The sequence below is a fragment of the Muscardinus avellanarius genome (genome assembly GCF_963383645.1).
Source record: "Muscardinus avellanarius genome assembly, chromosome: 5".
Lineage (NCBI taxonomy): Eukaryota > Metazoa > Chordata > Mammalia > Rodentia > Gliridae > Muscardinus > Muscardinus avellanarius.
Genome location: NC_137790.1, coordinates 80,057,811 through 80,074,484, shown reverse-complemented (window position 1 = coordinate 80,074,484; position 16,674 = coordinate 80,057,811). Strand labels below are relative to the sequence as shown.

Here is a 16,674-nt window from a genome sequence, read left to right as displayed (position 1 = left end):
ACTTGGTGTATAATTGCTACCTGTCTAGTGAGTAGTGCATGTATGAGATGAACCATCAGTCCTCTTGGCAGCAAACCTGTTCTTCATTGCCAGAATATATTCTCAGAATTTGCCATCGACACTTGAGATCTTCCACAATCTGGTCCCACCATCTTTTCTAACCTGATATCTGAGTGTTGTTTCTTATGTGGGACAGGAAAGCTAAATGACAGTAGTACTCACCACTGTTACAAAGGGCCAGTACTCTTGCTCACAAATGCGCTGTGTAGACAATATTTTTTCTCTGTTGGTATATATTCCAATTTTTCTCCACTTAACATGACCAGTTCAACTACCACTTTCTTTTGTAAGACTCTCTAATCCTCCTGTACAAAGTTTATTTCAGATGGTATATATTGCACTGCTATGCACAATCTTAGTTCTATCAACTAGTCTGTAACCACGTGGAATTGACTTCATATCTAGGTCAGTAGGACTCTTGATTTGAAAAAATAAGTGAGAAATTAGCATGTACATTTAATGGATTCCTTCTTTCCAACCTGCCCCAATTGCTTTACTTTTGGGTGAAAAACTTCCCAGAATGCACAGCGCCCAAATCACAGTTCTTATGCTCCCAAGATTAACCACTCCTGTTCATCACAGAATACTTTGGAAATGTCACCTTAGATAGGATTAATCTTTGACGGGATCATCATCATGAGGCCACAAAACTAGAATTTAATCAGTGTTTGCTCTCTCTCTCCATATATATATATATATATATATATATATATATATATATATGTGTGTGTGTGTGTGTGTGTGTGTGTTTATTATAATATATAATAATCATATATATATGATTATTATAATATATAAGAATCATATATATATGATTCTTATAATATATATAATCTTATAATATATATTATAATCTTTATAAATTAAAAAAGAAAACCCTAACAGCTAGGTTTTCTTTTATACTCTTTGTCTCTGTCTCTGTCTCTCTCTTTCTCTCTACATCATTTATTCCATGTTGGCGGTCTAATAAACACTCTCTTCTCCCAACTCTGTATCTGTACTAACTAGAAACCTGAGCAACTGCTTCTTTACAGTGAACTCTATTTTTTAAGCCATCAGAGCTGTGTCTTCATCCTTGAGCACTACACCCATCTTTGGTGCCATCCATGCCTGACTTTATGCCTACAGTTTGGCGCAATACCTCACAAAAGAATGACCAGGCTTGCTGGGGCAGGGCATGAGACATGGAGGAGAAAAGTGATAAATTCCATCTCCCCAAATCAAGCACTCTGACCATCACGGTGATAAGAAGATCACAAGAGATGGCTGCATGGCTCTTTGATTTACTTCATTGTTTTGAAGTCCCAGGGACTCAGAAGATGGCAAGAAGAAGATACCTCAAATGTCCATTCTGCTCAAGGCCCCAACACTCTCTCCTCAGACTAGTGACCTACAAAGAAGGCTCTCTTCCTTGCTTCAGCTTTGGTTGCAAAATGCAAAGAATTGAAATGAATGTTTGCTCTCTTTGGTTAGTTGCTGTTGACAAGAAAATCTGAAAGAGTAGGGCTCTGTTGATGCAAGTAATTTGGGGAATTAAGTCACACACAAGTCATTATAGTTTATTTTCAAATAAGGAAAGGGTTAGTGAATATTCACACTTGTGCCATAAAAATGAAGTCCATACTTGTTTTTATATCTTGTCATTATAAAATCGAGCTTCTGTCAAAGACTAAGAAAAGCAAAAATTTTCAGTTATTTCAAAATAAAATTAATTGTTGGCTGTATCATGGTAGTTACAAGGACTTTTGACTTATGACATGGAGAGTATATAAGATTATGTTTGTTAGAATATTTGTTTATAAAACTTTTTTTTTATTTAGAATTTTTAGTTGTGTTCAGCCTAGGGGGTTTTAGTCTCACTTCAAGCTTCAAGTCACTATGTTGTAACTAATGTAACTCGAATTTATTCAATGTACGTAAAGTACTTTGAAGCCATTATTAAAGTACTAGCTAGAGAATATATCTTTCTTGTAAAATACATTTCCAATTTAAAATAACCATTAGAAATCAACTTCAAAATATAAAACAAGATCTTAATTGTTATGACAAGAACCAAGGGTGCTTTCAAACACTGTAAAAAAATTTAGAAAAAAATATGAAAATTCAGAAAGAGGTTTATATATTCAGAAATATAAAATTTGAGAAAGACCTTAACATGCTTTCAAATCCTTTAACTATAAAGTTATTCCAAAATATCAGGCAAGAAAAAAGAGAATTTAAATAATGTAATTGTTGAAACTTGTTTAATAAAGTAACTGTCTATTTCTAATGTAGGAATAGGAGTCTACTTTTCTAATATCAGTAACTTACCTAGAAAGTATATGTTTGGAGTTTATACCATGTGACACACAAAAATTTTTAAAGCAGAAATTTATCCAAATATGACAATAAAATAGGTATTAATAGCCAAGTTTAAATTTAAAAAATTCCTCTAATGTACAAATAAAGAAATCTTTTGATGTCAGAAAGACAATCAAATATGTATTTGTAGCCTATTGAGAAATAGTATCAAGATAATTAAAACAAATTCCTTCCCTCTTATCAACTAAAAGTCACAATTTTGGAAACTCTTTGACCAAAGAGGAAATTAGGTCATATTTAAGGATATATGAAAACATAAAGAACAGAGCCAAAACTGTAACTACTGGCCTTAAATGATTCTCTAATTTTACAAGAATGAAAGACAAGATGTTAATTGTAAGGTCAATTTAAACATTTTTAAAAATTCAAAGATACTAAGAAGAAAAAAGCAAAAGTTAATAAATTAGAATATAGAAAAGATATGTAATTATAAATACTGAAACAATTTAGTCTAAAAACAAACATTTATAACATATGTAAACATATAAGCAATATATCTTTCAATTATATTTAATAAAACTTGAATACACATATATAGGTATTATGAAATTGCTATCAAACTCACTTGGGAAATAAATAAATGAAAAGAGTATTAAATACTCTATAGTAAAATAAAATATGCTGGGAAAACTGGCTGACTAGATGGATAAACTAATTTGATTCCTACCATAAACTGTACCAAAATTATATTTGATTTTTTAAAGCATTAAAAGAAATTTAAAAGGCCGCACAAGTGATGACCTATCATATATGCACTTAGAAAAACTTTCTGTTCATACAGGCAATGGGAAAAAAGACAAAGGAATAAACAGCTCATACAAACAAATAAGGAAAAAAGTAATTTAGTAGAAACAATATATTTAAGAATGCACATAGATAATTCACAGAAGAAATAGCTAATAATATGAAAATGTCTTCCTCACTGAAGATTGAAAAAAACTCAAATTGAAACCAAATGAGATATTATGTTTAGAAAGTCTTATCAGATCATCAACAATTTTACTTTTTACTGTAATACTTTTAATATCCTAGGTTGGATATGCTGTTATGAAATGAACCTTTCAAAAACAGATGATAGGAATAAAAATGAATACAAACTTTCTGGAAATAAATTTAAATTGTGTATCAAAAGTTATAACATATTTAAACAGTTTAACCAATTAATTGAACTTGATTATCCTAAGGAAACCAGAGGTTAGGTCAAAGTGATTTATACAAGTATATTTTTTCACGACATTACTTGTAATACTTGGGCAGATCACATGGTAGACAGGTGACCACGTGCCCTCATTTGCCTGTGTTTACTGCTTGAGTCTGGCAATTATCAATGGTGTTCCCTTTTTTCTTTCGGTAGTATCCTAGTCTTTGTTATAGGTCATACATAGTCTGTGGCTTTTCTGCCTAAATGTCTTGATTATACTTTTGAAGAGTTTTTTTATTTTTGTTGCTTTGCTTTTTAAAATTCTATTTATATGAATATACCGAGGAGGTAAATAATCATTTTCGAGTGGCTATTATAGTGTTGGACCCTTTCTATATATTGAGCTAAGGCCTTTTTACTTAAAATGTCTCATGTAGTTCTCCTTCTAGAACTGATGGCTATACAGTACTCCCATTAAAGTGATGAAGAAATAGAATGAAGTAACAGGATGAAGAAAACAGATGAAGAAATAGGAGCCCAGAAGAGTAAAGCTCAGTGTTATGGAGCTCCAAAGAGGTCATCTTATATATGAATAGTCTAAAAGCCTTTGAAGAATACCATGGTTGTGCTTAACATGTTTCTTGATGCCGAACAATAGGCAGGACTCATGTGATTGCTGAATAATGTCTGTGTTCTGCAAATGAGCAAGTTTCTGCCCACAGGCTCTGCCACCCATGACCATCACATTCAGTAATCACTCTGGGAATGCAATTGTTTCTTCCTTCATTGGTGAATTGCAACTCTGGGGAAAATGGGGAAGTAGGCAGAAGGAAAAATTAAACTTCACATACTTACAGTTTGTGTAGATGGATTTTCGAAATGGCTTTCCCTTGGAAAAGATGAATGCCACTGTGATACAGTTAATAGTAGTGATGGGCCACAGTGTGGTGCTCTCGAAACTTAAGATTGAACCAGGAATCAGGGTTGCATTTCCAGTCCAGTTCCTTTCCAAACTCGCATTGGTTGAGAAATTGCTTTGGTTGGCTAGAAAGCACTCACTACAAAAGAATTGCCAACATTTATGTGACTTGTAATTCTACTTTTATGCATTAGGTGAAAAAAATAGTTTAATAACTATCATGGGACTTCAGCTTTAAACCTGTTCCAGCTGGTGCCTACCAAGACATATTTTATTCCTTTGCAATGATGAAGCAGAAATAAAATTCACAAGAAGTCAGGATTGTTCTCTGGCACTTCATTTAGAACAAGTAATTTGTCTTGGAGAGACTTGGATAACAATTTCCTTTAGAATTTCTTTTAATTCAAAGAATAAATGTACCAAGTGGAGAGTGTGTGTGTGTGTGTGTGTGTGTGTGTGTGTGTGTGTGTGTGTGTGTTTCTCTTTCCTGTATGCCTCTGAACCTGTGTCCTGAGTTTGAATCTCCCTATTCCAATCTTCTCTCTTCATATAGTCAAAATCTACCTAAAGATCTGAACATGATGATGCTCTTTCTATTGTGAGGTGTCTGCAACTGTATTTGCCAAACAAATTAAACTCAAACTTCTCAGGCTGATCTAGAAAAACTTCACATCCTGGGCTCAATCTGTCTTCCCAGCCTCATCTTTTGTCACTTCTGTGCTCCCTACATTCGTAATATATAGAATTATTCCTTGTTCCTCTAATACTACAGTTTTCAGCTTTGAGTTGGACTGCTATTCTCTTCAACTAAAATAACATTTATCCATAGCCGGGTGTGGTGGCATACGCTTGTCATCCCAGGATTTGGGAGGCTGAGACAGAAGGATCACAGTTAACAGCCAGCCTCAGCTAGTTAGTGAGGCCCTTCGCAACTCAGTAAGACCTTGTTTCAAAAATAAAATAATAAAAAAAATAAAGCTGGGGTGTGGCCCTGGGTTCCTTTCCACGCACCATGTAAACAAACAAACAAACAAATAAATAAATAAATAAATAACATTTACCTTTCCAACCTCACTATGTCTAAAATTATTTTTGCTGGAAAGTAAATCTAGTGTGATCTTTTCTTCTATTTTTTTGTTGTATTTAGCTTGTTGTACTTAGTCATTGCAATTTTTGTGTTGGTACATGCTGTCCATCTGTGGAATGTGACTTCCTTAAATATGAAATTTTTCTTTTGATTTTGTTTTTCTGGTTTTGTTTTACTTAAATTTACAACAAATCCTTGGCACCGCGTACAGTGGGGTCATATAATATTTACTCAGAAAAATGTTTTGTTTAACATCTGGATATTCCTTGCCATGATTGATCTGATTGCAATGCTCTCCTTCTGCTTATTTTATTTTTCAATAACAAGACTTACAAATTAGTTCCCACTAGATTGAAACTTTTAAATTACTATTTTGCTCTTCATAGATGAGATTCATTTTCCAAATGTGAATTCAAATTGCAAGACTTAATTCTTAATTCTTATTCTGGCTCCTCACGGTCCAGAAATGTGCTTTGATATAGTAAATGTTCAGTTAATAATGTTTATTAAATACATTAATAAAAGAACCAGGAGTCATGTTCTTGCACAAAGATGGATAAAGAGACTGAACGACCTGAATTGTAGAGTTTAACAGTAAAGAAAACCTAGTGCAACCCATTCACACCACACAGAAAGTTGAGGCCAGTGCAGTACAGGTAGTTAGTGATGGAAAAAGGACTGTCCTGAATGTCTGTTCACCTTCTTTGGTGATTATTTTTTTAAATTTTCATTCAGAATTTTACTTTCCTGAGGAATTCATCTTTAAGTGGGATTCTATATTCCAGGTAATCTCCAATTGCTGAATTTGAGGTCTAGATGACAAACTTAGCCATCATTTGGTAGTTTCCAGTCTGTGTTTTACTGAATCTGGTGTTCTGATGCCTTTAGGATCACATTAGAGTGAGGGGGAGGAATATATATGTGCCCTATTTCAAAACAAAACAATAGATATTTTTCTGACTTTTTGGGGGGAGTCATTGAAGCTTCCTCAAGAAAAAGCAAAGTTTGAGGATTAATAATATAGTTTACCCAATCGTATCTTTGACTTATAGTTGAAGAATTGAAAGTTCAGGAGGTAGATGTTTTTAGTCCAGTGTTCCAATTCAAACAGAATAATGATACCATAAACTAGCATGTACTTTTAACATTCATTTGAAAAAAAATAGTTTAAGCGAATCTCCCTGCATGTCCATATCAGGGATCAGCAAGCTATAAACCACAGGCCAAATGTGACTCACCATTGTTTTTATAAATAAAGTTTTATTGGAACACAGTCTCATCCAATTATTTACACATTGCCTATGGAGACCATCAAGATCACAAAACCTAAATTACCTATTGTCTAGTTTCTCTACAAGAAACATTTCCAACCCCAAGTCTACACGTAATTATAACTGCCAGGGCATGGCCACTTTCACGTGGTCAATCAGAAGTCAGACTTACATATCAACAAGTGTGACAGATCTGTTCTCAGGCATGCCACATGACTCAACCTAGCACCTATCCATTCAGTGTGCTCCATTTTAACATTTGTGTTTTGCAGTATGGAGACATCATTTTTGTAAATTATAATTTTAGGATAATGTTCAAAGCAAGTTGAACAAGGTCATTGTATGCTTAATATATTGTCTGAAAGGAAAACTAAGGAAATGAACTCACCTGTATTTGTAGACCTCACAATACCAGGGCTGCTGCTTCACGTAGAGAAATGCACAGACCTGCACAATGCAGGTGAAGCAAGAGTTCAAAAAGATGGAGAGCAGCAAAGGGGGAGAAAGGAGCTGTCCTGCTGGTCGGTATGGAGCCAGCTTTGGATAGGCATGAGTTGAACTCACTGGAAGACAAGTGTGTTTTTCCCTTTACAATTTTGTCATTGAAGGTAAGAGAATAAAATACATATTATCTTGAGCCTTGCATTAGGATTCATCTTAAGCAAACATGAATTTAAGGTTTACATCTACAAAAGCATAATACCTAGTTGTGTATCTAATTCTACCAGCCGTTGCCTCTTCTATGATGTACTTTCTCTTTCAGAAATGACAAGTAAGGTGCTATAAAAAGTCTGTAATTAATACAATTACCATATCATGTGGTGCACATGATTTTCCACATTCAGACTAATCAGAGGTGGTGTGTAAATGAGGGAGCTGGCCTCTCACATAGGATAAACAGTGCCACTGTCTCTCAGTGGTGATGGGAAAGTAGAGAGTTAGGTTGAGAATAAGTAGGCATTTGACAAGACTAATATTATATTCTGGGCAATTAAAAGAAAGCTCTCACTCTATTAGTCATTCAACCAATGTTTTCTGAGCACTTCGATATGCCAGGAACTGTGAAAGATGCAAGAGGTATGTTTTATTCCTTCCTGGATACACCAATAACGGGAAATTGCTAATGTATGTTTTCCCTAAATCTTTGGCATTCCTTGAGTGTTAGGAGTATCTTTTTCATGGTGGGCCCTGACAGTTTATGCTAATAAGATGACTGATGGTGCATTTGTGACTGCACAACTTAACAGAGTTGATGTTAACATACTCAGGAATGAGGCAGGCCATGCCCCAAAGTCCAACTGTGTGAGTAGGTACTGGGGCTCAGAATCACATAACCGCCTGACCTCCAAGAGTGGGGAGTGGTGGGGGTCAGCTGGAGATTGAGTTTCACGTTGAGGCCAGTGATGCAATCGGTCATATTCACATAATGAGACCATAGTAAAATCTCCAGACTCTGAAACTCAGCTTCAGAGCTTCTCTGGTTGGCAAGACTCCACAGGAAAAGGAGAATGGAAGCCACATTCCAGACCCTTTCCAGATCACCCCACGTGTCTCTCCCTTCCATTCTGATTTGGATCCCCTTGCTATAAATAAAACTGGAATCATAAGGAGAGTCTTCCCTGAGTTCTTTGAGTTGTTGTCACATGTTATCGACTCTGAGTGGTAGTGAGAATTCTTATATTTGTACCGTTAGTCAGAAATATGGGAAGCACAGGGACCCTCTCAGTGAGGTCAGTCTTGCAGAACATGCCCTTGTTCTTTAGCTGTGTCTTGGTACTAGGTAGGTGTCATAAGTCATGGCTTGGGTACACAGAGAAGTGGCACACAACTTCTGGGCCGATGACTGCTCAGAGGCACTCTCTTAGGTCACAGAAGGTGGAGGATTCAGGGCATGGAATTCTTTCTACACATTAGAGTCTTAGATGGAGTGTGGCTGCAGAGCTCATGAACAGGCTGAGGGTGCTGGACAGAGCTTAGTCTCTGTCTCTGTCTCTGTCTCTGTCTCTCTCTCTCTGCATTTGGTCTCTGTCTCTTTGCTCTGCTTTCTCACATGTTCCTCACTGTTTCTAGCCTTTTTACTTTGATTTTTTTACACAAAAACTGTGGTACATTGAATTATTAGCCTCATAGAGATGGAATTAGTTTGGGGTTTTCCTTTGTGACTTTGGCTAGCCAAAGACATGTTAACACTGGTTTTTAGCATTCAGGTCTCACTTGCCTGACTCTCCAGCTTTGTCCTCTGTGACTCTCGGTGAGAATATACCCTGTCTATCTATTCAGCCAATGCAGAGTAGACTTGAATCAAACCCCAGAGCATCATCAAGATCAACTAATCCACAATATAAAGTATAACTGTGGCTCAGCTGAGCAACTTAGATTGCTGAATGACAGTCAACCTCTCAGCCCATGAATGAGGAGAATAACTGCTTGGTGGTAAAAAGCCACTGAACTCGGAAGGGTGGGTAAGATTTGTTAAGCAGTAGTATTGTGACAATAGCTGGTTGATATTATTCACCGAGTCTTTTGACTTCTTTCATATTAAAGACACCTAATATTTCTAACAAGGAATCTTTATACCTATCTGTAAAAAATAAATAAAGAGAGACTACCATTTTAGGATACTTATGAGGCTCCAGAGATGATGCCAAGTGTCTTATCTTTATTTCCTTAAAAAGCAATGCAAAATGGGCAAGTTTTACAGATAAAGAAATTGAGGTTTAAGGAGTTAGTGGCAGGGTGATGACGTGGACTCAGGTCTGTCTGACTGGAAGCCCTATGTTCTCTGCTTTGAGCATATTGCGGTATGATGGATCTCCTAAATTAAAAAGAGCACAATGAGGAGCCCTGGAATACAAGCTTGGATGGTAATGCTGTTTATCCACAGCCAGAAGAACTTTTCTGAATTGTCCACACTTACTTAAATTATGATGATGTATGCCATGAGATTGCATGCAAAGGAATGCAAACTCATGAAGTATTTTATTCAGAATTAATTATCCCCTCCTCTGCCTTCCCATAGCACATTATTCACATTGCTGCTGTGACAGAGGGCGTCTCGCATTAAATCTAGTTGTTTACATATGTACTCAACCGACTGTGAGCTCCCTGAGGGAAGAAACCCTGCCTTGTTTCTCTTTTCTCCTTTACTAAATCCAACATGGGCCTGCTATGAGGGAGGACTTTAACATTTCAAATTCTATTATCAAATTACACTTTTTAATTGTTTGGCATCATTTGGATGTCATGTTGCTGATTTACTTTGTATATTGCAAATCACGTAAGTCAGTTTTCAAGAGGCTCATGGACCCACCTAAACTACATGTCATATTCCAAGTGTGCATCATGAAATTGCCAAGGTGAAAAGATCTTCCATTGGATTATCCAAGAGGATGGCAACCCAGAAAAGGTGAGGAAGTGCTGGAGTCCTGAGGGGGTTAATCCTCCCTGGATGCTGTCTCCTTCCATCTGCTGGAGTATTCAGGCTAAATGAAGCTGAATTACAGGACCAGACCATCATTCACAGAAATGACTGGCCTGGGGGTAGGAGCCTTACCCAAGTTATAACAATGCATTTTCTCTAAATACAAATCTCTAAAAGATTTGCAGATTGGACAATGAGAGGCTGAGCTCACTAACTATGGGGAGACTAGCAGAAAGGCTGTGGAGGCTCAGTCCTAGTTTCACCTCTTGGGGATACTTGTTAGGTGAATGTGTATAAATTAGATTAAAACTATAAAATAAAAAAAAAGAAAAGATGGCTAGTTGAAAATAAAGAAAGTTGCCTCTGTTTTGACCCTTTGATGTTCTAGCCTTTCTCAGGCCCAGGGGCTTCAGAGTTTCTGTTCTCAGGTTTTTTGATTTTTTTGTTGTTGTTACTGTTTTTTTTTTCTTTTTTGTTTAGAATTGCAGTGTGTGTGTGTGTGTGTGTGTGTGTGTGTGTGTGTGTGTGTGTGTGTTGTGCTGGCGATTGAACCCAGGGGCATTCTACCTCCTTTTTATTTTTTATTTTTTGAAACAGGGTCCTGTTAGGTTGCTGAGAGTCTTGCTAAATTGCTGAGGCTGGTCTAGAACCTGCAATCCACCTGTCTCAGCCTCTCAAGTACTGGGATTACAGGTGTGCGCCACCATGCACAGCCAGGGAAATATACTCTAAATTGCCATCCTCCTCTCTCTATATATTTTTTTTGGTCTAGTTTAAGGGGATCTTGTTAAGGACAGGAATGTTGCAAACTCAGTTTTTTTTCTAGATAGCTATTGCACATGTTAGGGTCAAAATGGAGTTCAAGACATGCATTTTCCTAATTAAATTTTCTCCTGATTTTACCCTATCTTTCTCCTTGATTCTAAGGCAGGGTATATATAGATAAGTATATAAATAAATTAAATATGTGGTGGTATTGTCTTTTCCCTGTATTAAGCTTTAACCTGGGAACTTGGAAATGTAAGAAGCCTTGATGAGAATCATTTCATATTAATGACTCCAGTTATCAATGGCTCCTGAGAGCCTCAGATGAATCCACACAGTTCTCAACCTGGCATTCAAGGCTCTCTGTGTTCTGGGCCAACACAGCTTATCCAACTGTATCTCCTGCTGTTTCCTTCCACACATCCTACAGTATGATCGAATTGGAAAATACACACTCCATATTTATCAGCGTCCTTTTACTAGTTCTTCTTCCATCTACTTGAAAAGCAAAATATTTTTTTAAGTCTATCCATCCATCTTTCCTATGTTGGGATGAGTGCTACTTCCATGAAGCCATCTCCAACACCTTTCTCCTGTCTCCACTGCAGTCTCCTCCTAAACACACATTATCAGAGACAATCATTTTTTTCTGAACTCCAAAAGCATCTGCTATTTTTGGCCACTCACCACTTGTGACTCATTCATTCATATATGTGAATCTCCTACTAAACTCTGAACTTGAGTGATCAGCCTTTTTATGCCCAATATACCTTACTCTAATGGAGAGTAAGACAAGAGTGTTTGTATAAGAGGGTGTTGAATGATGCTTTTCCTGTGGCATGGAGAGTTTCTGAACTGCTACTTGAGGACACTGCATGGTTAAGTGCTAATTTAGTGTGAAGAGAAATGATCGTAATGTCTCCAAAGACCCTTGTAAGAGAGTTCCATATGCCTCCTTCAACCACAAGCATGCCCCCACCCTACCCACTAGCTATGTGCTGAATTTAAGAGAATACTGTAGAGATTATTGAGATGTAGAGATTATCAAGAGATTCTTTAAAGGGAATTTTTAAAAGTAACATCAACTGTCACTTTCAGAGTGTTGCCACAACCCAATGAGAAGTCAGAAGACTCTTACAGACAGCATAAAAGCCTGAGGAGAGGTTTTGGCTTTTCTTACTCCTCTATTAAAATACAGGAGAGAGAGAGAGAGAGAGAGAGAGAGAGAGAGAGAGAGAGAGAGAGAGAGAGAGAGAGAGAGAGAGAGAGAGAGAGAGGCACAGACAGTGAGAGAAAGCAAACTGCATGTCTCCTATGGGGTGAATCAAAGAGAAGCCAGAGAAACCAGCCATGCTGGAACAGTTCCAGAGGGATCTGTCCAGTGGCACAGCCTGAACGTGTCTCAGGTGTTTGCTACTAGAAGGCAGTTGCAGAAAAAATTCCTGAGGGGCCAGGGAAAGCACAGCCCACGTTAGGTAGTGGTCTAGTCCAGACCAAGCCACAGAGAAACTCTGAAAGAGTCACCAATGAACCCAACACAAATGACCTGAGGTTAGACACTTGCCATGTAGAAAGCCTTAGACAGGAGGAAGCTCCGATGCCCCCACGTAAGGAAGAATCACTGTGCTCTTGTTGCTCTGAGTTTCTGAAGCAGGGCTTAAGAGTAAGAGTTACAAAGGAAATAAAGAAGACACGGCCTTCTCTCCTATTGCTAGCTCCAAGCCCTAGCTCAACTTGTTCTAGAGGAAGCCATACTAGTGGGTGTGGTGGTAGATACCTATAATCCCAGTATTTGGGATGATGAGACTGGAGGAGCTCAGATCCACGGTCAGCCTCAGCAACTTAGGAAGACTTTGTTTCAAACTAAAAGATAAGAGTGGGATATAGCTCAGAGGCAGAATGCCCCTGGCTTCAATTTACAGTACAAAAAAACTATTTATTTATAGCACTTGGACTTCTCATACCTAAAGATGAGATTATTTTAATAGCTGAAATTGACCAGGAAATGACCTGCCTGCAGAATGGCTGAGTTTGCAAGGTATGGAAAAACAGCCTTTTTAAAGAAAGAGGGTAAAGAAAAAAAAAAAAAACAGATATCTTCTGCTGCTTGTACCTTCACTTTCACTCATTTCCTCAGAGTTCTGCCCAGTTATTTTGAACAATAATTGGATAAAGTGGTATCAATTTAATAGAACATCGTGCTTCTGATCTGTTCTTTTTCTGAGGTTTGCTTCCCAATACTCCCGCTGAACCTGCACTGCTATGAGAGGCTGAGTTTCATGGGGTGACCAGCTGGCATGAGAGTGGACAGGCTATTGTCATGGGAAAGAATGAAGTAGCACCATCTTCCGGGAGTCAGATCCATAACTAATTAGGATGGAATTGGGTGTGGAAAACCCAGAATAACTTGCTGAAGTTCCTGTAGCAATTCTGAGGGAAGGCTAGAATTGCTGCCCATGTTTTGGAGTTCCTAGTGACATGAGTCTACATCTAGTCCTTTCTGATTTTTTTCAGGTGTGCACCAGTGAGTCAATCCGCTTCAAAGAAGAAAAGGAGGAGAGGCACAGTATGAGGCCATTCAGCTTATATGAGTACTTAGTGTTCTCTGCACTGTGCTGTATACTTCATAGGCCTCGTTTTATTTGATCTTCAGAACCCTATGAGGACATTTCATATGAGGATATTATTTATTTCTTAAATAACTTGCCAAAGGTCACAGAGATAAGAAATGGTAGAGGAGGACCGTGGCTTTTACTCCTATGCTCTGGCGAGGTAGCTTAGTTCTTAGAGCCTCCTGGGGTTCTTTCTTCATTTCTATTCACAAACAAGTCATACAAATTGCTTTAAAAGATTCAACATTATGGAAGCAATACCATTGATTCAAAATTACTCAGTCACATGAATATTAACAATATGTAGAAAAGCATTTAGTGGGCCATGAATAGACATTTCAACCCTAATAATCAAACCTGGTATTACTTATATTTCCGATACTGATAAATTTTGTCATTTGGTGGATGTAACAAATGACTTCAATATCAGTTTCATGTTTTAAGATGCTATATGAAATTCTCAAGGTTATTAATATCCCAAATTGCCTGATGCTTTATCTGTTATTTTTCCTAACACTCCATTGTTGAACAAAGAAAAGGGAATGGCAAAGCCATTCTTTTTCTTTGCTTTCTGCTGTGGCCGTCACCTTTCTCACTTATTAAGAGTTAGTAGCAAGCCCCGAGTTCCTTGATCGGAAATCCTTTGTCAGTGTCAACTCAAAGGAAGGAAATGAGCAATAGCTGCTGTACGCCACACCTTGCTTTTGAGAGATTTCCACTAGAATAAAATGTTAGCATTTGTTTTCGTGTGTCAAGGACAAAACAAAAGCCAAAAAACACGAGTTTCACGACAATGTGAAGCATGGATGAGAAATGGAAAGTGACCTTTGAATTAAATACAAAAATTCCTTTCTAGATTTCTTATTTATTTTCCTACATACCAGATATAAGCCTACAATGAACTTAGAATACGTTGACATGTTTTGGAGACTAAAACTTATTTATTTGTTATCAGGATGTCTTACTGACAAGTCTGGAGACTTGAAACCTCAACTTACCCCCGACATCACTTCCAGAAAATTTATAGCCAATGGGGTTCTAGTAATTAAAGTGCCATTTACTCAGAAGTTCTTATTTGTGCATGTATTTCTGGAATTTCACAGACAAATATAAATAGCACAGTTTATTTTGCCAAAGAGCTTACTTGTTAAACAGACCATCAAAGTAATGGCTACATCTTGCATGAGATACTGGTAATTCCCAAAGAGTTGTAGCTGCTGAAAAAGAAAGAAAAGTAAATATGTCATCATAGAACTTTTACCATTTCCAAAAATCTTTTTAATGTACTTAGGAGGTGATTGTTATTTTTATCCCCTCATTTGGAATAAAATGACTTACCTGAAATTATTAGCATCTCCTGGCACGGAATGAGGCCAGAACACCGTTTTCCCAGCATTTAACTAAATTCTGTATTAGCTGTGGGAGGCAGACAGTGTGGAACCACCCTAATATTGGCCATATTCATTCTGGCAGTGGTCATCTCAGCCTGGGTGGTTGAGTTCTCAATGTAAGATATTAAAACCTGAAAATTCTCTTGAGAAATTTAAAGTCAAGGCCTAAGCACATTCTAGATCAGATTTATGTGCATGAAAAACATGAATAGCCTTTTCGAAGGTGAACCAAAGGCCCAGAGTTTTTGGATTAAGGTCCTTGGACGACACGCTTACTTGTGTCTAGACAATCAGAATGAATGACTTCTCAGGGACTTAGGTTTAACTCCATCCACAGAGATGAGTTCTGCTTTTACTTTTTTGAAAAGCTACAAATGGTTCCTCAGTGTTCCTCCCCATCTATATTCTTTCTTGCATCCTTTTCCTTCTCTCCCCAGATTGGTGAAATTCCATATATGCAGATAGAAATAGAGCAGGGAAAAATTACCAGCAGCAGCTTTAGTTTTTATTATAAGAGTAATTTCCATAGACCGACAGAGAACTTTAAAAATCAGCCAGTTCAATGGCCCAGAGGCAAGTATTTTCCAAGGGTAAGATCTAATTTGTTTTTTGGACAGAGGCATAACTTGAGCCCAGTTCTCCATTTTTTTCACACCTGCCTGTCCTTTAGTTTTGTATGTGTGAAGCAATAGCCCACCGGATGCCCTGTAGTTTGTGGTCCTCTTGTTCACCTCTTAAGTCTCACAGGAGAGCAATAAAATACCTCTTTCCCCAAAGTATTCTTTGAGTCTGTTGTTTCATTTTACTGTAGACAAATTATGATCAGACTAATGAAGATTACTTTCAACCTATATATATATAGTTCTTCCTGACAGTTAATTGACTCCTAAATGAATATTATCATTTGATTTTGAGTCATTTTAAAGAGTTGCTAATCCTTTACTAATGATATGCCTAACTGTATAAATTCTAGATAGGTTTGGAAGGAAAGCTCTATTATGAGAGATTTTTAGCATTCTCATCTTCCAAAACCAAATTCAACTTCTCTTCCTTTTTATCTCTTCTCAGTCATTTGCCAAAAATATTGCACAGTTGGAGACTGATCTACTTCCTGCTGGGTTATATTTAGGCTGCTCTGAAGCTCTCTTTATACTCCAAAGAGAAGAAACAGGAGCTTGGAAAGGTCAAGATTCTCAGGTTATGTAGAGAAAAACAACAACCTCGAAAACTGATCCATGCCTACTTACTTCTAGCTTCATGTTTTAGGCACCATTATAGCAGGTGCCAAATCCATGGACACTGACCTTAAGAAATGTCCTTTATTTTTAATATCTTAAATGTGGTGTAATAGCCACATCCCAAAGAATAAAATCAGAGATTGAAATGTAAAACTGGGAGAAAATTATCTTGGTTCATACCCAGTAAAGCAGTGATGTTCCAATAAACTGGATGATGCCGTACATGGTCAAATATTTAAATACTCCAAAAGATGAAACCAGGGCAGCTCGGCCTTCTCTGTTTAAAAATAAGTACATAAAAATAACTGGCCATGTATAAAACACATCTCCTCGTCTCTTGTATTGCAAAAGAAATCCAGTTTTAATAGCCTGCTGATATACATTTACTTAGTCATCAATCCCTCCTCT

General features: G+C 37.2%; 1 protein-coding gene across 1 annotated transcript in view; it reads right to left on the bottom strand.

Annotated features, from left to right (window-relative positions):
• ATP13A5 (ATPase 13A5) overlaps window positions 1-16,674 on the bottom strand; it is a gene marked incomplete at both ends in the record, with an annotated part of 111,463 nt that overhangs the window by 4,858 nt on the left and 89,931 nt on the right. The window contains 4 exons of the mRNA XM_080696678.1: window positions 4,418-4,620; window positions 7,228-7,402; window positions 14,782-14,854; window positions 16,447-16,543. Coding sequence (XP_080552804.1) covers window positions 4,418-4,620; window positions 7,228-7,402; window positions 14,782-14,854; window positions 16,447-16,543 — 548 coding nt within the window. The remainder of the gene's footprint in view (window positions 1-4,417; window positions 4,621-7,227; window positions 7,403-14,781; window positions 14,855-16,446; window positions 16,544-16,674) is intronic.